The following is a 26,695-nucleotide window of genomic DNA, read 5'->3' on the forward strand; positions in this document are numbered from 1 at the left end:
TATTATTTTTTCCTTATATAAACTTTCTTTCTTGCCTTAATCTAGATTTTGTTATATTTGATTGATTAGCTAAATAGCTGTAATATGAATATTGTTCTGTCTAATGAAGTTAAATATTTTCAGTTGGAGGGTTTTTTTCCCCCTAAATCAAATCAGCATAGTAAATATGTACTGCCACTTCTTCTTTTTATTGTCTTGAAGTAGTGAAATTTTTATTATGAATCATTTTCCAAATGCAAATGTTTCCATGTGACAGAAAGCTATGCTTTGTTTTCCTAAATTTATTTATCTATTTTTTGAGAAAAATTAAAATTTCATAGAACACATGTGTATTACATAAAGCAATTAATGAGTTGCTTTAGTCCAGAACAATGCTAAGTTTTCATATTGCTTTGATTGGCTCTTTTTTTTTAATTAATGAGAAGTGTCTTTTCTCAATCATTTACAAATAAACATAAAAATTTCTAAGAAATATTTTGAAACAAATGTAAAATTTTACATACAACATAGTAATCTAGAAAAGGAATCTGGTAGAAATAAATCTTTTCCTTAAATTGTTATAGCTAAGTAGACACAATAGAATATGTATATCTAAAGGTTACAAAAACCTACTACTACAGCCAACTATAGTTTTGGAATAATTTTCCTTTATTTTTAGGGTTTCACCATATGTTTGTTTCATCATATGTTTGGCTTTTAGATTATGCAACGAAAAATTCACCACCACCACCTTTAAATTTTAGGGCACATATTAGTTTGATCAAAACGTTTCATCTTTGTACTTTTTACCAAATTTTAAGACAAGGAGAAATACTTTTATTTTCAGTAATTTGATACAGTTAGTTATCTTAGGTGTGATATCCATAAAACTTTTTTTTTTTTTTTTTTGCAGATGCCTGAAGAGCAAGCCTTTAGTATCCTTGTAAAAATAATGTATGAGTATGGCTTGAGAAATTTTTTTAAGAATAGCTTTGAAGAACTTCATTTACGACTATATCAGCTTGAAAAATTGATTGAAGTAAGCAATAAATTTGCTGTTGCTTTTTATAGTTTTAGTTGTTTATATAGTCTATATTTCTCTTTTTTATCAAAATTGCATTTATTATTTCTTAATAACCTTTTATGATAATTCATTTAATATACAGTTTTAGTAATGTGATATAATCACTCAACATTTTCTGACTTTTATTAATTAATGCATTTAATTATAGGAGCATATACCAGAGTTGCATGCACATTTCTCAGATTTAGGAATTGAAATGCATATGTTTGCTTCTCAATGGTTCCTTACTTTGTACACATCTAAATTTCCATTAGTGGTTGTCTTCTATATATTGGACTTATTTTTATTAGATGTAAGTTTGTCCAGATATTTCATACTTTTTTGTTAATAATTTATATATGTATGTGTATATATATGTATATATTAATTTTCTTTGGCAAATACGATTTCAGATCAAAAGCTTAGTAAGTGTTGATAGTATTTTTTTAATATGATTATTGAATATGCTACATTTACCTTTTTTCAATGGCAATATTACCATATTGTCATTGATTAAATATTACCATATTTACATTTATTATCTCACATATTACATTTTTAATCTAATTCTTCTTAAATATAAGTGTGTATTCTTTTCATTTAAGTTTTTCATATTAATCATGAAAACGAATACTGAAATAGTTATTTTAATTTATATGAAGATGTTTGAATATATTTAAAAATGTATACAGCAATACCTTGCATAGTCTGGTAAGTCGCTTCCACCAATATCCCAGGCAAATCAAAGAACTAAATGTACCCCTATTTTTAATGAATAAAACATAAATTATGAATCAAAGTACCTTTGTTAGAAATTATTTAAAAAAAGGTAGGTTATTTTAATTAATATTTTTTCCTCTAAAAATAATAATATCGATATCTATGCACTTTTCTTTGTTCACCTTTTCTCTTCATACATTTCTTTGTAGTAACAAATTGCATTTTCGTCATCAGGTGAATTCTAAAACTACATTCATTTTCAATTCAACTTCTCTAATATGCTCTGATAAGGTTTCAGCCTTTGTAATAATTTTAAATAGTTGTTCAGCTGTTAATTCTTATGCAAGCACTTGAACACAGTCTTTGTTTCTTGCTGAGTTCCGGAACTTGATAAGCTTGCTATTCATCTTTTTTTTTTTTTTTTTTTTTGTTGTTGTTTCATTATCTAGTTTATTTTTATTTGATTTGATGCACTCTGTTAGCTCATTGAAATGAAGTTGCTGCCAGTTTTTACGATAATATTAGTGACATTAGCAAAATTCATTTCAAAACCAGTGAAATCATTTGAACGATGTGCTACATTGAGTTTTTTTAGTGCCCATTTATTGCTTGTCATACCATGGTTTGCTAGTGTTTTCAATAATGTTTGTGATAATGTAGCTGCTCCAGAGTTCTGTTGAAGAAATTGCCTTTTCTTCTATTGCAGCTCTTATATCTTACAAGAAAGTGCAGTACAAATAACAGGCTTTAAATATTGCAATAATATCTTTATCCATTGTTTAAAGCATTGAAATCTTATTTCGTGAAAGCAGAATTATTTGTGCATTTTCATTTAATCACAGAGACAATTTAGGTGACCTTGTCTATTACATAAAATCTTGAAATCTAATCCATTTTCTCTGCAATAACATTACGTTTATAGAGCCAAAATAGTTCATGAACTAATCATTAAATAAACCTTTGCGACACTTGCTTTCTTATTTGAATATCGCAACACTATTTTTTTTTATTTAGGAAATTTTATAACTATGTCGTGACTTTTAATTGGTTCCTATAAATGTTCATGACAATAACTTTTTACAGAAAAGCCCTTTTTATTAATTGAATTTTTAGTCATCTGTGTAACTACCTTTTTGTATGATTTCACTTAATTCTTTCAAATATCTTGAAATTGTCTCTTTATTTGTGTTGACAGATTCACAAGTAAAACAAATATGAATATTAGTTCATTGCTTTAAAAAAATAAAAGTGACTTTCCAGAAATTTTCACTTTTGTTTTCTCTGTTATCAATAGTCTTTAAATCATGCTGTTTCGAGAATTCCGATTAACTTATTAATCAAAATTTTCTCGTTTTCAGTAACTAACTTTGTCATGTTTTTCACTATCGGTAGCGGTATTTTCTGGATCTAGAACCATACTACAGATTTCGTCATTCATTAATTGATTGATGATTGAGAAGCATTGTCATCGTCAACATCTTTTAGTGCATTTAACTTAAATCTGTAATCATTGCCAGGCATTATGTCAACATAAAAGGTTACCATACTCCTTTATTATTCAATTAATAACATAAAAAAATTGTTTAGGCATCGCTACATGAGTCATTACTCAAGTTGTCATGTTTTGATAAACATGCGGTGATGAAAGGAAAGTATAATAAATAATGATTTGCCAGGTTGGCATCAAATCAACGATTTATCTATGTGGAATGTTTCAGTTTGAGATGTGTGCCAGCAGATATGCAGCAACTGAGCCAAATTCCAAATTATTGATTGTACAAATTTATGCTAAAATGATTGTTTCCTCAATAACAAGGTATTTAGTGTCGAAGGGAAATTAAGAATCGGGACTCTCCAGATGTTTTATTATGCGTGGAGGAGGGATTCAAATGCACATGCGTAAAGCCTACTAGAAAAACGTTGGTGGTTTGAGATCCAGATTTTAGATCATTCCGGATATTGGATGTCTGGATTTCAGACTTTGTACTATAGTTTCACACTGATGACCACTGCATTTCTTTTTTGCAGCCTGCCTTAGCAAATGATACACCTTCTTCATGAAGCTTTTGTTCTAAAATGAGCCGCTTGCATTTCTTAATGATAGAACAACTTTCACAATTTTTTTCACTCAGTACTATTATTATTTTAAATGGATATTAATAGTTAATTATCATAAATGATAATAATAATTATTAAGTTAATTATCATAAATGACCTTTATTGTAGATCTGTGTGTTGGAAACTTACAAACAGAAATTAATTCAACATGAAAGTCACAAACACCCATTGCTTACGCATTAAGGGCAACAGTCATGGTCACACTGAACTGCAGTAAGAATATCATGTTTCACAGACTTCATGCTAAGCATTTACAGCTGTGACAATTGTAAGCACTGTTCCCAAACTGAGACGAAAGTCTTCGTTAAGCATGTATAGATAATTTACTCTCCACCTTCTCCAGCAATGGCTGTCAGAGCTCAATAATGAGAATCCAGGAATAGATATGTACAGGATTAACAAGTATAGGATATACAGTGGTGGCCAAAATTGTGGACACTTTTGGAAATTTTTATGTTTTTGAACTTTGTATGCTTATAGAAAACGTTACGTTTCATGAAATGCAAACTTGTATATATCATTTTAAAGAAAATTTATTACTGAATTCAATACAAAACACAAAATTCAATTATTTGCAATACAAAAAAAGTTAAACAAAAATAGTTATCGATATACATTAGATAGTGATGATTGCAGTGAGTTATCAGTACTTAGTAGGGTACCCTTTATTTTTGATTACAGCTTCACGTCGACGTTTCATTGAGCTGACAAGAGTTTTAAGCTCTTCTTTCGTTATTACATGATGCCAGAAAACAATTATAGCCTTTAATTAGTTCCCTTTTATTTGATGGGCGCCTCATTCGGACAAGAGTTTTCAAACGGTGCCACAAATTTTCGATAGGATTGAGGTCAGGGCTGTTTCCTGGCCATGACAACAATTTAACGCTCTTTGTACGAAACCACTCTTTCGATATTTTGGCCGTGTGGCAAGGAGCAGAACCCTGCTGAAAAATAAACGAAGCATTGTTGGGAAAGAGATCTCTGATAGAAGGTAGAAGTTTTTGGTTCTAGAATAGTGTCAATATTTTTTCTGGCATTCAGTGTCCCATCGATGACATGAAGGCGACCAATACCATCTGCTGACATGCATGACCAAATCATAACACTAACTGGGTTCTTCACAGTTGCTTGAATGTAGTCAAGATGTAGCTCTTTTCTCCCATTCTACGTCTTATATATTTTCGCCCATCACTACCGAATAACGATATCTTAGTTTCATCACTCCATATAACTTGTGACCACTGATCATCTGTCCAATTAAAGTGTTCCTTTGCCCAATGTAGTCTTTTTTTTTTTTTTTTTTTCGTTGCTGAAAATTAAGATAAGGCTTTTTTCGTGGAATTCTACCTCTGAGTCCAACATCTGTTAATCTTCTCCTGATTGTTCTTGAACTGACAGAAACACCAGCATCATTCAGATCACTTTTGATGGCCGATGATGACATTTTTCTATCTTGGAGAAATAGTCTTTTTATTCTTCTGTCATCAATAGATGTGGTGCACCTTTTTCGGCCTTTTCCTTCTTTGTTTTTTATTGAATTTGTCTCCTGATATCGTAAACAAAACTTTCGGACTCCAGATGTAGCACTGAACCACCCACCTGTCTTGCAATTTCAGCATAGGAAAGACCGCTTTCTCATAACACAATAATATTACATCTCTTTCTAGGTGTCCAATCTACTCTTTTATTTGATATCATTGCTTCTTGACTAAATATTAAAAATTTTTACAAAAATTTCTACTTGCAGTTGCAGTGTGTAAGAAACAGGTCCTCCTTCTACAGAACAAAACAAAATAATGAATTGTTTCAAGTGTAAACATGATGTCAGCTTCTACTGGCAGTTACTAACATTTGATTGGTTCTCAGAACAAGAACAGTGATTGGCCAGGAAAGCTAGACATTACAAACCACTTCATAACTCTGTTTTTTATTTATATTAAAGTACATGTAACTTTTTTTGTATTGCAAATAATTGAATTTTGTGTTTTGTATTGAATTCAGTAATAAATTCTCTTTAAAATCATGTATACAAGTTTGCATTTTGCAAAACGTAACATTTTCTATAAGCATACAAAGTTCAAAAACATAAAAATTTCCAAAAGTGTCCACAATTTTGGCCCTAACTCTATAAGCAGTTGCCTAGGGTACTGATTTATGAAGGGTGTCAGCTATGTAGTTCTCACAAGTGTCAATCAATTTAATCTATAAAGGGCACTCAAAATGCTGGACCTGAGCCTGGTCACATGTATTTATAATGGGAAACCTCAGAAAAAACTGTATTATGTGTCGTATAACAAAACTTTCTAAATCATATAAAATAAACAGTTCAAAAAACAAACTTGACTGTATAACTGTATAAAGGGGAAAAGAATTTATAGTGAAACCGGACTGATCAAAACTAGACTATGCAATTATTTTTCCTGTATTGTTTAAAGCATATCAATAAAAGGAAAGCTTGTAGAGAAATATTTTAATTTACGAGCATTTATTCCAAAAGTCCAAATAATAATTAAAGGGAAACTTTATGCTGTTTATTGAATCTGGAAAAGTAACTGTATGCTCTTTTCTGATACCCTCCTTTGCATGTGTAAGTGAAAGGAAAGAAAAAATGCATTCTGCATTGATTGAAGGGGCAGACTATTCTAATGCATGCTTTTCTACATGATGTCTGAAATATATGTAATGCAAATAAAGTGGTAAATTAGATCATGTGAATTTGGGGTAGAAATAGGAAAGGAAATTATTATTTGTTATCTTCACATTTTAAGATATGTAGTTATTTAGCTCTTAAAGTTACTGAATGCTGTATCAAAGTAATGCAAAGGAAGGTTTTTTTTTTTTAGGAATAAATACATGTGTGCAGTCCAATGTTATAACTTTCAGATGATTAAACAAAATGCTGCAGTTTTAATCAGAATTTTTTAATACAGTCAAAAGTCGTTAATTCGGACACCCATAATTCGGAATGATCTATAATCCGGACCTCAAAACTAAAAACTTTCTCCGCATGCGCCGCGTTGACACATGCGCATAGGCGTTTACGCGTGCGTGTAAGACCTTTTACGACTGCGCATATGAGTGTACGCAAGTGCACAATACGTTTTCGCATGCACGTTTTATGTATAATGGATGTATAAGCTAAAATTATCTAATTATCTATTTCGGTTAATGTTGATGATTGCGTTGTTCCTTAATTTTCGAATTGGATCCAGCTTATTATTTATTGCAGACTGTAAGAGCAATTTTATAAAAGTAAGCTTAAACTTTCGATTATATCAAATAGAATTTCCGATATATATTTGTTAATATGTAAAGGATCTAAAGCGAAAGTATGTTTTGAAATCCAAAATCTGTTTATCAATTTCACGCTGCTCGGCGGGGGGAACGCCGCAGCGGGCGCGTAATGAATTGGAAGTTGATCTGTCAGCACTATCCTTATCTTCAGGGCAGATGTTTTTATTTTATTTGGCTTATAATTCCTTACCAAATTAGTATTTCATCTCGATGTGCTCCGTCTTTGATATGATTTAAAACAAGTTCCTCGTCATTATAATTCGCTTCCGATAGCGAAGAAAGTGACAGAGGTTAGTGAAAACGAAAAAATTTCGATTGACAAATTAGTCGGTGTTCTCGACACAGCAATTATAGGGCTTGAACAGCGGAACTTTGTAACTGACTTTATTGCTACTATGTCTGTTTATGTGAATTATGTCTGTTTAATAGAATTAAAGAGAAAGTATTATCACATGAAACGAAGCAAAACTTAAACAACTTACATTGAAAGAAATGTTTAATAAAGTAAACAAATAAATATTAAGCTTTTTCTTTTTGCAAATTTTGATACCCTTTAGATCATAATTGTTCTTTATTTCATAAATTACGGTTTCATATTTTTAATTTTAGAATTTCTGCATGCCATCTTACGAGATTTAAACTGATGGTCTATAATCCGGAAAAATCAATAATCCGGAATCGCCGAAGTCCCGACGAGTTCGAATTAATGACTTTCGACTGTAGTAAACTCATTTGGATTATTTGAATTATTTTCATTATATATACTTTGCTAATTTTAGCTAACACTTGTTTTGTATTCAAATCTAAATAAGTAAAACTGACGTATTGGTTTTTAGCAAAAAGCTTGAAAAATGAATTTGCTATAATTTTTGTATAAATTTTTATCTATTATGTAAATTATCATCTAATTTCACAGTTCCCTCTCCCTCCGTGGACATAAATTAGCAAGATTGTACAGTTTTCATAATGTTATAAAATAGATCAAAAACATTACTTTATTAAATATAAGGTTTGTTGTTATAAGTCAAAAAGGTTATAAGGACAGAAGGAAGAGAAAAACGTTTGTAAATCTCTTGCTTTAAAGCAGGGTTGGCAAGTTTCTTCCACAGTGGAACAAACTAGCTGAAAGAAATTAAATAGAAGAAACTATTTTTAAATTTATTTCCTATTTATTTATATTATTAGATCTATATTTTGTTCATATATCATACTGTTATGTTATTAGTTTAAATATTTTTATTTTCTGTATAATTTAAATAGCTTATTTATATCCTTGCAATACAAAGTTTGAAATCCAGAATTCTGGATTTTGGAAATTTCTAAATTTTAGGTCACCAGTTTAAATCTAGTAAGACACCATGTAGACATGGAAACATTGGGGTCTTTATTTGTTGCTTGTCACAGACACACTTACTTAACGTATTATTTTGCTTGTGTATTGTTTACAAACTTCACTTATTGTGTAGGTCAGATAAAAAATTTTTTCCTCACATCATACAGGACCAGTACGAGACCTGGTCAGAACTTTGAGGTGGCAAAAATTTTAGAATTTAGAGGAGCATCAAGCAGCAAAAAGAGAATGGCAGAATTTTGTGACATTAAATGGCATCAGTAAAGAAAGATTTTGGGAAATGGTGCACTCTTTATTAAAAAAATTTAAAAAAAAAAAAAAAAATACAAAAAGTGGTATATTGTTATTTTTAGTTTATTATCAAATCCACTACTGGTTTTTACTGTCTTTCTGCTTTACTCAGCAATAAATTAATAAGAACTACCACACTTTTCACTGCAATTTTTGGCAGAAATATTTTATTGCAGAAATAATAAAACTTTTTTCTGAATAAGTTTTGCTGTTAGTAAATTATCCCCTTTAACAGTCCCATGGATGCATCTGTGTTCATTTCATCCCTTTTCTTCTGGTTTATTCCTCTCTCCTAAAAGGAACCCAACTCTGTTTTAAATTTAAATGTGTGTGTGTGTTTGTAAAAGCAGTAAAAGTGCTTGGTAATTTATCATTGTCATTCCTTGTAAAGTATGCTAAATTGGTTTCATTTATGTGGTATCTAATAACTTGGTTATTCTTTCAGGGTATTGATACTTTGTTTCAAGTAGCTTTGGCTCTTTTAATGGTATGTTTCCTGCTGGGTAAATTTTTATCATTTTATTTGTAGTGACTTGAAATATTGTGTGTTTATGTGTATAGTCATAAATTGGTGAAATATTAAAATATTTCTATATGCAAATTTTTTCCTCGATTAAAGTTTTAATACCATATATATGCAATGTGATAAATTGGGAATAGCTGTGATGTGTTGCCAGTGGTTTTTGCATTGTAATAATTTGGATATTCTTTACTGCACAGATAAGTGGAGGACAATAACAGGCAGACACGGCCAAATCCAATGCAAAATTTTTATTTCTTAATGAAGCAAATCTTTAGATCCCATAGCTGATTCACATCATTATGAATGCAATATGCACCCCACACATATATTACTGCACTCATTGAAAAGTATAATATGTCATAATTAAAATTGTGGGGTACAGATTCCCTCCATTGTGCCATACTGATCAGGGATATGTCTTCAGAAATATGTAATTGAGAAGAGTGTCCAAAAAAAATCATATGTTGAATTCACCACATCTGTCTGCAACTCCATCATTTCATTTACTACACACACACTAGCTTCAAGCTATATTTCGTGCACAGCCATCTTGGTCATGACAAAAAAGTTATTTGTTTCATCTTCTTCAGCCCTAGCCTATCAACCAACTCTACAAAGCTCTGTCAATGTATTACTAAAAATATTTACAGCTTATAGTTGACAAGACTCTAACCTATACAGGGAAACCGAAATGAATTTCATGTAAAAGGAAAAGTTTAATCGAAAATTTTTTGAAAGAATTTTTTAACAGTAACCTTATGCAACAAGGAATGATAATGGTTACCTTTAAAATAGGCTATGTCATTTTACATTTATATGGACTTGCAGAATGATCTTGATCTTAAGTTTGAGTCTGAGGGGAAACACCATAATTGAAACTTTTAAGGAAATGACTTTTCTTTAGAATGTCTCAACTTGGTATTAGGTAAATAACATTTATATCTTCAGAAATGTACAGTTTATGGGAGGGGAAAAACTGAGAATACTAGATTATTTCCCAAAACTTATAATATCTGAAAAGAAAAGAGGGAAAAAATTCTGATGTGGACCTTACATGACCTTTTTGTATGAAATATTAAATTATGCGCATTTTTTGCTGCATTTCATTTAAACTTATTTCCCCAAATTTCATTAGAGATAGATTTCTCATTCAATTAATTCACTTCTTACTTCACAGCAAGGCAAAAATGCATAAAACCTAAAATCTCTTCATTAAAAATCTGTCTGCAATATATTGAAAAATATAGAAAAATATAAAACACCAAATACAGTTAAAAAAATTTTTAAAAATTTTACGTTTCTATTGGGGGGGAAAGAGAGAGAGAGAAAGAGAGGAAACAAGCAATTCGCCTAGCAGGTAAGAAGGCAGATTTTTCGATGCACAGAAATGAAAATTTACTTTTGGTCCCACTCGCAAAAAGACACTGAAAGTGCAGAAACTGACTTAATGCACTGTTGTGCGAAGTTTTAAATGTAAACAAACGTGACTGCTATGGTAAAAAAAAAAAATTAGGCTCATTTAAATAACTTTCAAATTGTTGATAATTCTACATCTGTTGCATGCAGATTAACTAGAGGCATAAAAACCATAACGGAAAGATAAGAACAACATAATTCAATCATTTTTAAAGCAAAAATTGCACAAATTACCAACATATAAGAATTAAAAAAAAACTGAATTCGTTGATTTTTGGTGTTGCTGATTGCAACAAAAAAGGGAGATGTACTACTACATGTTATAGCAGTCCTATATAGAAAATTTCAACATTCTGAAGTTACTCGTTTTTGAGTTATGTGACATACATACGTACAGACATCCCAAAGAAATCTCATCTGAATCCATTTTAAAATAATTTTATAATCTGTTTGGGGGAAAAGAGTCCTTATTCTGTTTTTTTTGTACTGAAAATGTAGTTAATTAAGCAGTTGATAATAATGATATATATATATGAGAAATGAAGAAAATAAATGTCAAGAAAATCACAGGTATAGCACCTAATCAAGATCACAGATATTATCTGGCAAGCATGTAGATTTTACAACTTTCATGGCAGGAACAAAAGACTGCTTGAAAATGATACATCATTGTGTAAAAGGAGAAAAACATTTTGTGATTATGTCATGCTGAAATCTGAAATAAGAGATCTCAAACTGGGAATAGAAGGTCAATGGCAAATTCTTTCATTGGATAACACCTCTTCCCATACTGTTATAAGTAATATATTGTTTGAAATTTCAGTTACAGTTTCAGCCATTAGGTTTGAAAACCATTTGCTTAGTGAAAAATGAGATGAGATTTTCCCAAGAAGAATGAATTGTTATGATTGAACGTTAATTTACAATGCATAAGTTTGGTTCTAAAGCCATTTTTGTTACACTTTTATTTTATGACTGCATTTTATTCCTGACTTTGTTTGCATAGCTTTTTCATTTTATGTGAAGGCTTCCATTCTCGTGAAATCAAGTTAATAAACAGGAAAACATTGTCTTATTGATTTTGCGAGCATTTATGAAGGTTTCTGTAAACATTTCAAAAAACATGCAGTATTTATTTCTTTCATTTTGGAGAAATTTGTTCTGCATGGGAAAATTCATCTCCATTCTAAGATCAAACGAGCAATTTTAATGCTAAGACCTTAAGTACAACTGAAATTTCGAGTGATATATTACTTGTAACATATATGGATGTTATCAATGGAAATAATTTCCCATTAATATCCATTTCAGAATTTTTGCAGTTTTTTAAAGTTAAAATGTGCAAAATTTATATAATCCTCTCTCTTTCTATCTATACATTTATATTGGGATATGTCATTTCTAATTCAGACATTTTTCTGGTGTAGTTAAAAATACACTTGTTAGCTATGCTGTCTAATTTTTGAACTATTTATGTTAACTAAGTTTTATAAAAGGTGTAATGTAAGAAATAAATTTGAGTTTCATTTTTTTTAAATATGTAGGAAAAGTGTATGCAATTTTTCACCAATACTGATTTATTTATATTCTTAATTGAGAAACATTAGTTATGATTGTAACATTTATTATATGTATGTCATTAATGTAGTATAGTTTTTTTATTAACAAAAGTCATTTTCTTTTCTTTTCCTAGATGTCAAAAAAGGACTTGTTAGCTTTAGATTTTGAGGGCATTTTGAAGTACTTCAGGGTTACTCTTCCAAAAAAGTATAGAAGTGAAAAGACTGCTAGGGAGCTGTTATCTGTTGCTACAAGTATTAAGGTAATTTGGCTGGAACAAAACTGTTTTAATTTTGTAAAGTTCTTTAAATGATACATTTATAATGTATTTAAAATCATGTCCAGAACATCTTCACCCATAAAATTAGTTGCTACCTTTATTAATGTATTCTACAAAAGAAATATTTCTGTATTATTTTATATTTTAATATTGTGAAATTGGTGTGATTTAATGAAATAAAATCTAAAGTAAACTTTTATTTAATGTTGTTAAGATTACCCCCTTAGTTGCTATTATTTTGATATACTGTTAGGAATGATGCAGTTTACTAAATGTATTTTATTTTAAATTTAATAATTTCATCTGATTATGTGATAATAGGTCAAAAGACTGAAAAAATATACTAAAGATTACATGACCCAAAAAGAGCTTCAAAAGCATCAAGAAGATCCTCTGACCAAATTGCAGGTATTTACCTTAGTATATATTTTTTCTTTATCAGAAATATAAATAAATCGAGACTTATTTTTAATAGTGCTATATATCATGACTCATTGTTTAATAGAAGTTTAAGGAATTAAGAAATGCAGAAAAAGTTATATATTTTTTCTGCATTTCTTAATATAATTCAATTAAAAATAAAAAAAATGTCAATGTATTATCCCATTGACATAAAACTGTGGACAGGCACCATGATTTAGTGCGTGTTACAAATAAGCAAAATATCACAACACACTATAACATCCACGCTTTCAGTTGATCTAACTCCAAATGATTCTCGGTAAGCCACCTGTTTTTTTAATGAATGAGATGTAAGTTAACTATTGTTGCTGTATTTATTTCTTTCATTTTGGAGAATACGAGCCCCAGTGCTGTAGAATCACACTTGTGATTGCAGTTTAATGCATTTACAGCTGGTCAAGAGAATTAACAACTTGAATGGTGAAAGAACAGCTGAATATGGCCAACAAAATAATAATAGATTAGAACAATCACCTGTGGGAAGTACGTACTCATAGTGTTCTAAATGGAGCTTAGGATAGTAAAATGAGGGCAATCTGATATAAAACATCTAATATAAAAGTAGGAACTGATGAAAGCCTTTTTACAAAGCACAAAAACGAAGTGGATCTAAGTGGCAACAGTGGTTATTTGGAGGATAAGTCAGAGAGACTGACAATTGTTTTATTTTAAGAGTTGCAGGTAGGAGACTTCCATCTGAATGACTAGTGCATTTATAGCGGAATCTCCACCAATTTCTGTGGTTCAGTGGTAGCCAGCTTTCATGATTGAGAGGATGATATGTAAATACCAAAATTACACGAAATGATGTGTAAAGCTGCATTAAATAGATGTGTGTAATAAAATTGTCTATTTAAAATTTATGAGTTAAACTAAAATAGAAATTTTTTTTGTTATAAAAATTTCATTAAAATAAAATTTTTAATTGTTGAAAATATATTTAAAATACTTCTTGTAGCCCCTTTTAATGTAGCTCTAGAACTGATGCTGAAGCACAAATTCTTATTCAGCTAGTATTAGCATTAAATTCTGATAAGTAAGATGATATGTTAATTATACTTGAAGCAGTGGTATGTATATTGCTGAAAACAAGAAACAGAGAAAAACTGTATAAAATATTTTTCCCCCATCATCCTCAGTAGGAGTCTTAGAAGAGTATCAAATGTGTCATTAAATCATCAGAAAGTAAAAAACATAAAATGGTGATTAATACTTTGTTACTAAACTTTTATTTTATTTTGTATATCTTTTTTTACAAGGATGTTGGAAATTTTGTGTAGCTGATATTACCTGTGGAATGTTAAAAATCTTTAATTTTATTTTTAATTGCATTATATTTTGTGTCTCATTCCAGCGAGAAAATAGCAAATACCAACTTAACAACTTAAGGCTTGAGCATGAAAATGACAGTTTAGTGAATGAACTACTTACTGTGAGATCCCAACTTGAAAGTGAACTAAAATCTGTAAGTAAAATGCAACTCTTGCTTAAATCTGTTATAAATTAAAATTCATGTTTTTTCATCAACATAAATATTGAAATAGTTTTTTTATTAATCTTTAATTGATGAAGTGAAATTTCATTGTTTTGGATAAAGTATGGTTTTGCGGATTGTTTTATGTCACTTTTCAAAAGGTTAGAAAATGTGAATTACTAATTGAATAATCAGATTTTTCAGTAGTAGCACATGTTGATAAAAAATTACACAAGTAATTATTATCATTTATTACATCTATATAAATAGATAGATAGATAATTACGTTTTCCAGTAATTATTCATATAAAGCTATTGCCTGGTGTTTTTAGCCCAAAGGGGCAATTTGCCCAGAAGGGCTTTTAATTTTGTTTTGGATTTTGCGTCGGTACACTATAAGTGTCAGTTCACTTTTCAAATTTTTGCCACCAAATATTAGATCCCTGCATTATATTTAAAGAAATTAAATAATGAAGAATCTGCATGAATGTATGTTTGTTTCTCGCACTGTGGAAAAACAACGGTACCTAGAGAGATCAAATTTTGAATAACATAGTCCTCCATTTGAATATTGGTATTTAGAAGCACAAACTTGGAATTTGTTTTATTCTCTATTTCATATTTTGTCAAACATTGAAGAATATTTTATTAACAAATTGAACGATTTCGAAGCGAGCAGTGGCAACACAGTACAGAAGAGGGAGGGATTATCTCAGCATGCGAGACTGTGTATTGGAAATTTTTAAGATATTTTCTTTTAAATATTTTGTGATATTGCTGTTGAATTGAATTCTATGGTTTAAGTGCGAAAAACATGATATTTAATAACTAAAGGTTTGTGTTACGTCACAAAATGTTAAGAAACACCCCTTTGGGCATAGTATAACACTTAAAAGCTTTCAGTTTCTTTTTCTATTTTTTTATTCTTGTTATTCTTCAGTAATTTCAATAACCCCCAAAAATTTTAATGCTAAATTTTGAAATCTGAACTGAACAAATTTTGGAAGGATCATAGGACTTCAAAATATGAGTTGACGAAGTATGATGAGTTTAATAATTAGGTGGACACACTAAATTCAGTAGCCAAATTTAGTAGTGTAACATGTCTGCTATAATTTTTAACATTTTGTTATTTATGTACTTACATTTGACCTCTTAGAAAATTGTTATTGTATCTTTTTATGTGCCAGGGATTGATTACGTTTAAATCTTTAGCAAAATTTAAGTACTTGTCGGTAAATATATTAAATAATTATAGATTTACTATTCTGCGTACTGCTTCAAAAGACTAATGGTCCTCATCTTGCTTATTAAATTCACTTATTAATAAAATTTTCCACTTTTTATATTCAAACACCTAGGAACCAAAACATAATGTATTAAACAGTAATAAAACCAGCATGTATTAAACAAACTGTGGCCACTGTAAAACACAGATTGGCAAAAGACTCTTTCAGTACCAAAGTATCGTACCGGTAACTTTCAAAGCTGTTTGATGTTTATCTGTTTTTAACTTATTGAGGACTGCATCTTATTTATTCTTCAAGTATGAAGAACTTCAATGAATCCAGTTTAACCAAAATTTTGACCATTGCACTTCTAAAAGTATTAGTATTATAAATGTGTGAGTAATCCTTCTCAAATTCCAGCTGATGTGGAAGATGGAAGTGCAACTTCTGCATCCCATCATTTGAGGACTTGGTGTTCAAATTTTCCTTTTGGGATATACAAGAAGTTCTCCAACCATTTCATGAATAATTCATAATGTTGCATCACAAGCAGTGATGTCATGATATTTTTACTCATATATAGTTGCAGTGAAGCAGGAGGTTATGGGCAGAGTTTGCAGTGAAGGAGCTAAGAGTGAAAGAGAGACTACCAACACTCATGCCAGTTTGGAGTATCAAGCAAAGTTTTCATCTTTGAAGGTGGTAAGTTATAGTGATAAAAACTGTGAAGTTGCATTAAAGACCTTAAAAGAACGATTGGACCATTTTCTCTGCATTCATTCTCAAGAGATAATCTGCCCATCTCATTCTACTTAATTTTTGTGGATTTAATAATATCCTCATCTTTATGAATTTTATAGAGTTCAAAGCTATACTATATATGCTATATATTATTCTCCAAAACAGCATGAAAATACTTCTTAGAATCTTCCTTTCAAAGATCACCAGGGCTCTTTCTTCCCGTATAGTCAGAATCCACATCTCTGAGACATAGGTTCAGATTGATCTCATTAATAGCTTGTATAATAAAATTTTTATCCTTGTCTTTTATTTGCTGGTATTTCAGAAAAGGTCTTAAACTAAAGAAACAGTGATTTGCAGCAATAATAATTTTTCTGATTTCAATATTAATATCATTTTGATAGTTAATTTTAAGAGCCCAAGTAATGAAATTTTTCACAGATTCAAATTTAAATGGGCCAGTCTCAAATATTTTAGTGGTGAATTTTCCCTTTTACTACAGCACATACTTTTTTCCCACATTTACTCTGAGCTTCATTTTCCTGGCTGAATTCTCTAGTGCCAAAAAAATCTTTCCCAGCACAGCTGTAGATCTTGCAGATATTTCTACATCATCAGCATAAGCCAGAATGAGTTAGAGTGAGCCTCACAAGCTTACTTAACTTTCTTGGAACTTAAAACTCATTTAGAGCTTAGTAGCTAAGCTCTAGCAATGGTATCATAGGTTGCCCTGAGGTCGACAAACAAATGATGGGTTTCAATTCCTGTGATACTTGTTTCGCAGTTGAAGCAAACTCAGTCACAGAATACAGCAATGACTTTATTTAACACATTAATTTCACAAGATGAAAGATATACTCAAATCATGCAAGTTATTCTAAATTAAAATGTCAGATACATATCTCTCTTATTTATATATCTTTTCTGAATGGAACATTGAAAGGCATGTTAACTGTGCTTTACTGTATCTTCTCCTTTAATGTATGCTGTTTCAAACGCATTGTAGTCACAAAGTATTCTTCTGAAAGAAAAGCAATTCAAATAAATAAAATCAAATTATGGAAATTTTATATTAAATATATTTAAAATGCACAGTTCAAATGAATGAATAAAAAATTTTAAAACAATTACCTGAAGAGACGGTGCAACACAAAAAATTAAAATAAAAGTTTAAAAATTCAAAAATTACCTAAAATAGTAACTATGACTAAAAAAGTATAGTATAAAGAAATTTATTTGAAAAAAATATAATAAACGATGCAACTTTTATTTAAACTATGCAATTCAAATGAGTGAATAGAAATTTTTAAAACGGTTATTTGAAAGAAACCATGCAACTTAAACAATTAAAATGAAATTCGAACAGAAAAAAAAATATTTAAAATGGTAACATAAAAATATTATATAAAGAATGTTATTTGAATGAAGGAACTATTGTGCCTTTTTTTCCTCTCACGCACTATGTAAAAATGTAAATGAAAATAGGTTGCCACATATTAAGAAGTTCGCCAAGTAAACTATTTTTGGTGTAAACTGAAAAAAAAAAAAAAAAAAAAAAAACGCCAACATATATTGTTGAATTTCTCCATAAATTTCCCACCAAATTTTACAAAATTTAATATTTAGGCATAATTTGAGTTGTAGACTCAAAATATGTAAAAAATATTGGTATGTTATTTCAGAAAATGTCTGAATGTGTGTCAAAATACTTGTTAGAATAGTGCTATATATAAATCTAATATATATCCCAAGTCGCGTTTCAAGCCATGAAAAACGCAATTTGAATTTTGTCATTCGGCCCAGTAGAATGGGAGATATAGAAATGTACCTCCCCCCCCCCGGCAGTGTACCTTCCTTAACTTCATAAATGATTTTAGGTTATCAGTATGCTGAAGTCGTGCAACTCGTTTAAGCTAACATTTATTAATTTCATGAGAGCTTCATTTTCCGTGCTTAATTCCGGTAATTTAACTTCTCCTTCAAAGGCATCTCTGGATGTTTCATTTTTTCCTTCATCGGTTCCAAGATTTTCTCTTCATCGCATTCAACTATTTCTCTTTTCTTTTGAGCTCTAGTAGATCAGCATTAACCTAATGAGGACAACTAATAGGTTCTTTTCTTTGTTCGTTCAACAGTGCAAAAGGTCAATTGCCTAATAAATACCTTCCTTTGTGGAGTTCCTTTCTAATAATGACAGCCTTGGTTATTACTTGCCCGAGTTCAACCTCAGCCAATGGTAAACAAGTTGGATTCAAATTTAATGACTCTTGCACCCATACATTTTCATCTGTTAGTATTTCTAATGTGATGTATTTGTTACAAACTATATCAATACTCGCACCTTAATCCCTTAATATAGGAGTTTTATAACCATTTCCATATCCCGTACTAGTATAAGAACTCGCTGTAAATATTTTAATACCTATGACGTATCTCTTCTCCGTTTGATTGGGAAAGACTTGAATAGTAACCTGTTTTCTTGTCTAAAAGAGATTGGCTTTTATCACTTAAATTGATCTGCTTTGGAATTTTAATGAATGTTCCAAATAATGTGTGTTTTATACCTTGTTTGTTTCTAGTCTTCATGCTTCCATTTACATTTTATGTTTCGATCATCCTAATGATTAGTCATTTTATCACCGTCATGAACATATTTTTAAGACTGTTTTTACCTTTCACCTGTGTATTTTCAAAACTCTCACCATTCGTTTGGCACATGATAACCTTTAAAGTGCCATTATTCACAGTTCATTATGTTGCCTTTTTGTCTACAGAACATAGAATACTTGACCTCCAATCAGTAGTTAGGATTTCTTTTTCCCATATAGATGCCGTTCTTTTTCGTATAATATTTGTGAGGTCGTTATATTTAATAACTCGACGGGAATCACATCAGGACCTGCTGCTTTGTTCTTTTTTTCAGCTTATTTATAGCAGACTGAGTTTCTTCAATGTTTGGAATATCAGTGGTTGACTCTCAACCCTATTGGTCACAATATCTAAGTTACTTGGCACATCAGGTTTAAGCAGGTGGTATAACACTTTAATAGTTAGTCCAAAAACCCAAGACAATCTGATTAATATTCTTTTGAAATTGATCCTTCATTGTAATTGCTGATATTGAGAAAGTGTATAGGCAATTTAAAATTGTGGCTAGTCATAGGGTAATTTAAAAAAACACATTGGAGAGATAATTCAAAGCAGCATCTTGAATTATCTCTCCAATGTGTTTTTTGAATTCATTCTTGGTTTAATGCTGTTATGCATGGAACTGCTTCTACATCATACTTTTCAGTGAGAGCATTGAAGGAGCACTGAAGAAAGTGAGAATTAAGTGTTCAAGAGGGTTCTGAAATGAACAAAATGCTTAGAAAAGACTGGGTTTCAACTCCATAAATAATCTGCAAATGAAAAATTACTGCTAGAAAATGCAAATTTAAAAAATCTTAACTAATGATAAACTTCATATGAATATGGAAAACAATGCTATAAAATTGCTTGCCCTGCACTGAGACTCTAATCAAAATGAATTTTTCTGTAATTCTGTGAAGTTAAATTGTCAGGATATTCAAATAAAATGTTCTATATTATCATCAATAGCAAAATTATTCATTCCTTTGGATTGGATTGCACCTTTTGTCCATATCAGCGAAAATTCTTCTTCAAGAACTCTAGAAATTTAAACCTGTCTGAGATAATTCAGTTCAAAAAACAAAACAAAAAAAAAAAAAAAAAAAAAAAAAAACTGGGAAAAAATGGAAGACTGTGTGTAAAGAAATTCAGTACTTAAATTCAGTTTGCATTCTTATAAATGTTCTTTTACCAAGCCTTTAAGATTCAACTGCATGGATTTTGTGATGCACTGGAGAAAGGTTATGCTGCAGTAATTTATGTTAGGCCTAAAAGAGTTACATTTGATATCAAAGCAATTATGTTTTGTAAAAGTGCAAAAAGTGATCACATGATTCTAGGATTTGCCAACAATGCCAAATTGTCACTTGCCAGAAGACGTTTGGGATTTTTTTAAGTATGAAGGAATTGTAATACAGAATTTCATGTTGTGTTAAAGAACTGCAAGCAAGAAGTTTTTCATCTGAGCCTTTCTTCATTACCTACAAATTCATACTTTCTTAATCTGTACCCTTTTCCATTAGGTGTTGATGTTTTGAAAGTGATAAGTTGCAAAATGGTAACTTAAAACCTGAAGCATCCAACTATTTTATCTGATAAACATATTCTAACAAAACATATTGTACAGTATTTTCATAAAAAGAAATATTTGAATGCTTGAACTCAGTCATTGATATTGTTACGTTTTTCTTTTCTGACACCAGTTGTTACGTTATTTTTTTCCTTCACGTTTGTACGGGGTTCGTGTGGATTTGGAGTGAACATTGACGACACTACTTGATGAAGTATCGAAACACACTTTATTGGCCATTATTGTCAGGACAGCTCCAAAACACGTTTACAGTCATCGATGAACTACTATAAACACGCTGACACGATCAGCGACACAGCCTCCAAGTTATCAGGCTATCATGGTGGAGACAGCTTCACAGCAAAGTACTAGAGTACAGCTACCGACTCTGCTTGGTCGTTCTCGGAACTCTACATACTCTCAAGACTCTCCACGCTACAACTCGCGATGCACTTGACGACACTCAGAGCACAGCTCCCGACTCTTCGGTTCAGTCGTTCCCGGAGCTCAACACACTCTCTCGGCGATACACTGCGAGACTCTTTCGGTGCACTGGACGACCCACTCGGCACTCGCTACCTGGCTGTCAACTCGATTGATTCACTAGACGAGACACCAACTTGATACTAACTCGCACTCTGACTCACCCTCTCGGCGAGGCACACACACTGACTGACTGCAGACCAGCAGGGTTTATATAGCTTTCGGCTTGTGTTCGAAAACATTCTGGGCTAAACTGGTAAGAATTCGTTCCAGAAGGTTCTCCATCTGTCCAAGGCATATCGCCAATTTTGTCACCAAATGAGCGATTTCTCACTAAATGTGGCAACCCTGATTACCCTTGCCATTTTATGGCAATCCTAAAACTGCTTTGCAAGGAAGCTATCTTACCGCGCCTGTATATTTCGTAACACTGCCCCCTCCCAAGGACTGTACGTCCCGGGCAGTACAACCCTTGGTCAGAAGCCAAATTCGATACAAACAAAGCATAATAAAACAAATAACATAACAAATAACAATTATTTACACTAAGTTATATACACAAATTAAGCATATAACAATTTTAAATTGTATACAAGTTAAAAATGAATTTCAGTCTTAGGGCCCTATTCACGAGACGGAGCATAAATAACGATCTTTTCTTAACGGACAACTGCTAAATTTTATGACTCCAGTAACCGTAAGGACTGTTGGTTAAATTGGCATTTGTCACAACAACCGTCGGAGAGATCCTTACGGTAAGTAACCTTCGTTTGAGAGTTGGGGAAGTTCGTTAAGTAAGCCAATCATATTACAGCTACTAGAGATACAGGCTGCTTGTCATCTATGTTCTAACATAGGCTTCGTGTTGTAGCCATGCTTTAGGGTTGTAATTCAGGTTTGGGGTGCCATCTTTGGCTCTTTAGTGGTGTTTGCTAAAACTTTATTATTTAACATTCTAGGGTATCCAAACTTCTGATTTTTTGCATTCATATAAAGATGTGTGGCTTTTGCCCCCCTTCTTTTCTCTGCAGCTCAGCTTCTTTCTTGTATTTTTTTAAACTGCTGAATTTCTCATATGATTTAAGTTATTTTAAAAGTTTTTAAAACATTTTAATATATTATATTTCACATTTGTATATTAGTTAAAAATACTTTCCTTTTTGAATTCCTTTATTGAATTTTCAATTTCTACTTTGAAATACATGCATAATGTTAAGCATCTCAAAATCTATTTTTTGACAATAAATTTCCCGCAGCTGTATGCTTAAATTTTTATGAGGTTGTACTGGATTTATAATCATACTTTCATATTTATTTAATTTTTTTCTTTTAGAATTCAAGGTAATTTCATGTGTCATATAAAAATTAGAAGTCTCTCAGTCCTGTATTTGTTTGATAATTCTTAATTTCTCAGCTATGGCATTTCAGTAATGATGGAGTTAAGCATATTACTTTTATTTACATTACATGTTAAAATATTTAGAGGCCATTAAAGCTGTGAGTACAAATTAGTATGAATACAACTTCAGTAATTTTTAAGTTTCTAAAGCTTTCCTGAATCAACAGATAATTTTCTAAAATTGTAAATAAATTTTTGCGTGATAAATAAATAAGTGCATGCTGACGTATTAACATATCTAGAGTAGTAAAAAAGAGTAGAGTAAAAATTCCACATCAAAAAACATTTTTTCACTTTTATTTAGGTAAAACGAAATTAAAAAAATAATATATACATAAATAAATAAAAATAATACCTTTACATACGGAATTTGTAGATATTATTTACTAATCAATTATTTGTTATTGATAGCTACTTTTTATAATACATAAAAAAATACTGATAAATTTATAAGAATTTACATGCGTTAAATGATGAAAAAAACATACATATGCTGTTAATATTACACTTATCTGAATATTTAATGATAATTCCATAACCTATATAAGATTCAATCTATACCACTGCAAGGACAATGCTTAAATCACAGTTCTTCTTATTAATTAATTTCCATATATAAAAACATAAAAATATCATTTAGCTACAGATCTATAGAATAAGGCCTCTTGTAACAAGCATATGCAAAACACATATAGTGAAAATAATGCAAAAATAGAAATTTTTTCACTCTTTTTCCTAATGTAGTGCAATTCATTTCATTATATTAAAATTTTATTAAAATACAGCAGTAATTTGATATTTTTGTTGTAAATCGACAGCTTTATACAGCATGATCTTACTTACTGGATTCTTATTTAAATTAATGTATATGGAAATATCAAAATAAATGAAAAAAAAAAAAGAAAAAGAAAGGTCTGAATAAATCTTAGCCAACACTGCTAAGATAATATTCTTATTTTCAATAAAATGTTTCAAGGTATATCATTTTTAGTTCTTTTTCTATTAAAGCAGCTGACCTATTAACTTGTTAATATATTTCATTAACTTGTTAAAAATATAGCTTAAGTAAGTTTTATGTGCATACTAAGGCAGAAAAAAATAGCCTTGATTTAAAACCTGTTTTAAAGCAACAAGTAAATAAAAAATACTGTTATATACTCTAAAAACAAATCCCAAGTATAACATTATGATGTATTACACTCTTACAAAAGAAGAAATATCAGATTATGAATATACTCTTTTTATGTATTTGATAACAAAGAAGAGGCATCACATTATGAAAACATATGCAACATCACATTATGAAAAATCCTGCAAGTCAATTACAATAATAAGGTAAAAATCAGTTGATCATTCTTTCACAGTAGCACTAAGTTTTCCAATCAAAATTATGAATATGCCAAAACAAATTCACTATCGGTGCCTCAAATTTAAGATCACACAAAAATAAATTTGATTTAGCTGAACATGAGATCTTCGACAAATTTATGAACAAATTGATTTTCTTTAAAATGTACTTGCAAATTTAACAAAAGCATGCATGAAATTTAACATTAAAATCTAAAGCACTAGTATTTAATAACAGTTACATGTATTAAATGAATTTAATCACACTTTTAAGAATGCAATTTTCTGATAAATTTTTATTTTTATACGAAAAAAGAATTAATTTTGTAAAGCTACTTAAAACATATTTCCTGTTAACAGATTTCGGCACTACTTGATGAAGTATTGAAACATACTTTATTGGACAGTATTGTCAGGGCAGCTCCAAAACATGTTTACAATTGTCGATGAATTACTATAAACACGCTGACACGATCAGCGATACAGCCTCCAGGTTATCAGGCACACATACTAGCTGACTGCGGACCAGCAGGGTTTATATAGCTTTCAGCTTGTGTTCAAAAACATTCTGGGCTAAACCGGTAAGAATTCGTTCCAGAAACTTCTCCATCTGTCCATGGCATATTGCCAATTTTGTCACCAAATATCGCGACCCTGCCTTCCCTTGCCATTTTATGGCAACCCTAAAACTGCTTTGCGAGGAAGATATCTTACCGCACCTGTACATTTCGTAAGAATATTATATCATGATTGGCAAGTCTTCTGGCTGTTAAATGGTTGTAGAAATATTGTGCATGAATATATTTCTTGTTTCAAGGCTAAGCCATTTATCACAAATCAGCTTTGATGTAACTTACCTTGAGATCAAGTAATTCAAAATTATGAATTTAATTGTACAAGCATTGATTTTTGTGTTCCTCTCTTTATCAAATATAAACACCAAAGACAAGGTGCTTGGAATAAAATTTATGTTTGTATTTTAATTTGTTTTGTAACTCGTGCCAGACATTTAGAATTGGTTATACATCTATCTCTTTTATAACTACCTTAAAGAGATTCTTTTCTAAGTGTGGTAAAAGTAGCAAATTATTTAGCAATAATGCTAAAACATTTATTAAAGCTTTCAATAAAAGAAAGGAATTTTACAATATTATTAAAAACCCAGATGAGATATTAGTGGGATATCTAGCTTCAGAAGTTATTGAATGGAATCTTATTCCCCCCCGATCCCCAAATTTTGGAGGACTATGGGAAACTGGCGTAAAAGACTTTGAAGTACCATTTAAAGTATTGTGTGTGTAAAGCAAATTACTACAGAGGACAGGGGTGGAAATTTTTAGTTGAACCCATTTTAATGAAGTATTATGTACCTGAATGATAAAGCCGTTGTACATTATTCATTAAATGAATAAACTACAAAAGGTTTGATATGTACAAGTAAGATTCTGGCACTGAAGGATCAGTCTTTTGTCGATCTGAATGTAATAAGCATGAAGCTGGGTTTTAATAAGTGGTGGTTTTTCTATTGATTAATATCTATTTGTTTTGGTCTCAAAATTTGAACATAATAAGTGGCTGAGTTTATTAACCAATCAGTTTAATAAGTGGTGGGTTCTGCATGTAGCATATATTTTAAAAAATTAAAAAATAAGATTATACATTCCCATTTCTTGGGATTATGTTCTTTTGTGAAATTAGGCCCTTCAAGAAAAGGAAGGAAAAAAGAAAAGGATTAAATAGGTACAAATTTTAAATACAACTATTGATTTTGAGAATGAACCGATATACATCACTTGCAAGTATTTGTAAACAGATCATTTCATAAACTGTATGGAACATGAAGAATTAAAATAAATATTAAGTCTGATCTTATACTTTCTTGTATTTATAGTTTACATGTAGATTATATTTTGTTAATCTCAAAACTTTGATTAGAATAAATCTTTTATTTGTTCTATATTTGAAACTTAATGTTTCTATTTTTGTATTAAATACTTTCACAACACATCTCTAGGCTCTTGAAAAATTAGAAAGCTACTGTAAAGAAATTAGCACTACAAAAAAGTCTTTAGCAGAAGTAGAAGATGAAAAACGACGTTTGGAAACTGAAGTCAATCAAGTATTTAATTTTTGTTTATATAAGTGTACATTCTGTATATTGTCTAAAATCAAAATTAATACTTAAATATTTAGCTTAAAGAACAGGTTACAATAGAAGCAGATACTTAAATTTTACACCAAAATTTGAACAATATAATATATTGATGGATGATTTATAATAGGAAAGTATGCATAAATAAATATTTGTAGGTAAACATTTATTAAGTTCTTCCCCTCCGCCAATAATATGCTTTAAAAAGTATTGAAGCAAAAAATCTCAAATGCAGTTTTACTGCAGGAAAGCATACCTAATTTTTAAATTGAATTTGATAAATAAATTCATTAATAGTTCAGTTTATGAAAAGCAGTACTGAATTATGATGGACTCGAGTCTAAGTGTTTTGAAATTTTAATGTGAAGCTATTACAGAAGTAATAATAATAACAAATAGATAAAAGTGTTTTAAAAAGAAAAGGTTGCATTTGAGCCATTTTTGCTTTGGAACTTCATGCAGTACTGAAAGAACTGTTGCCAAGTACAGTTTAATATTGCATATTTTTTACTTTGGTGGAATAGAAATTTTAAAATTTATGTTTTGTCTTTAAAATTAAAGGAAGATAATTTGGTATTAATATATATATGTTGAGTTTTGTTCTGTGATAAT

At 30.3% G+C, this 26,695-nt stretch overlaps 1 protein-coding gene across 6 annotated transcripts in view; it reads left to right on the forward strand.

The window, feature by feature from the left end:
- Nucleotides 1-26,695, forward strand: part of LOC118188921 (rab GTPase-activating protein 1-like) — a 113,422-nt gene that overhangs the window by 60,711 nt on the left and 26,016 nt on the right. For 4 of the 6 annotated variants that reach the window (XM_085814923.1, XM_085814909.1, XM_085814912.1 and 1 more), the window contains exons 15-21: nucleotides 893-1,018; nucleotides 1,212-1,355; nucleotides 9,262-9,303; nucleotides 12,449-12,577; nucleotides 12,917-13,003; nucleotides 14,412-14,522; nucleotides 25,946-26,050. In XM_085814923.1, the coding sequence (XP_085671049.1) occupies nucleotides 893-1,018; nucleotides 1,212-1,355; nucleotides 9,262-9,303; nucleotides 12,449-12,577; nucleotides 12,917-13,003; nucleotides 14,412-14,522; nucleotides 25,946-26,050 (744 nt within the window). The other 2 variants (XM_085814930.1, XM_085814934.1) reach the window with 2 other exon arrangements.

Source organism: Stegodyphus dumicola, chromosome 1, assembly GCF_044657685.1.
Source record: "Stegodyphus dumicola isolate Sdum_Otavi_A_Nest chromosome 1, ASM4465768v1".
NCBI lineage: Eukaryota > Metazoa > Arthropoda > Arachnida > Araneae > Eresidae > Stegodyphus > Stegodyphus dumicola.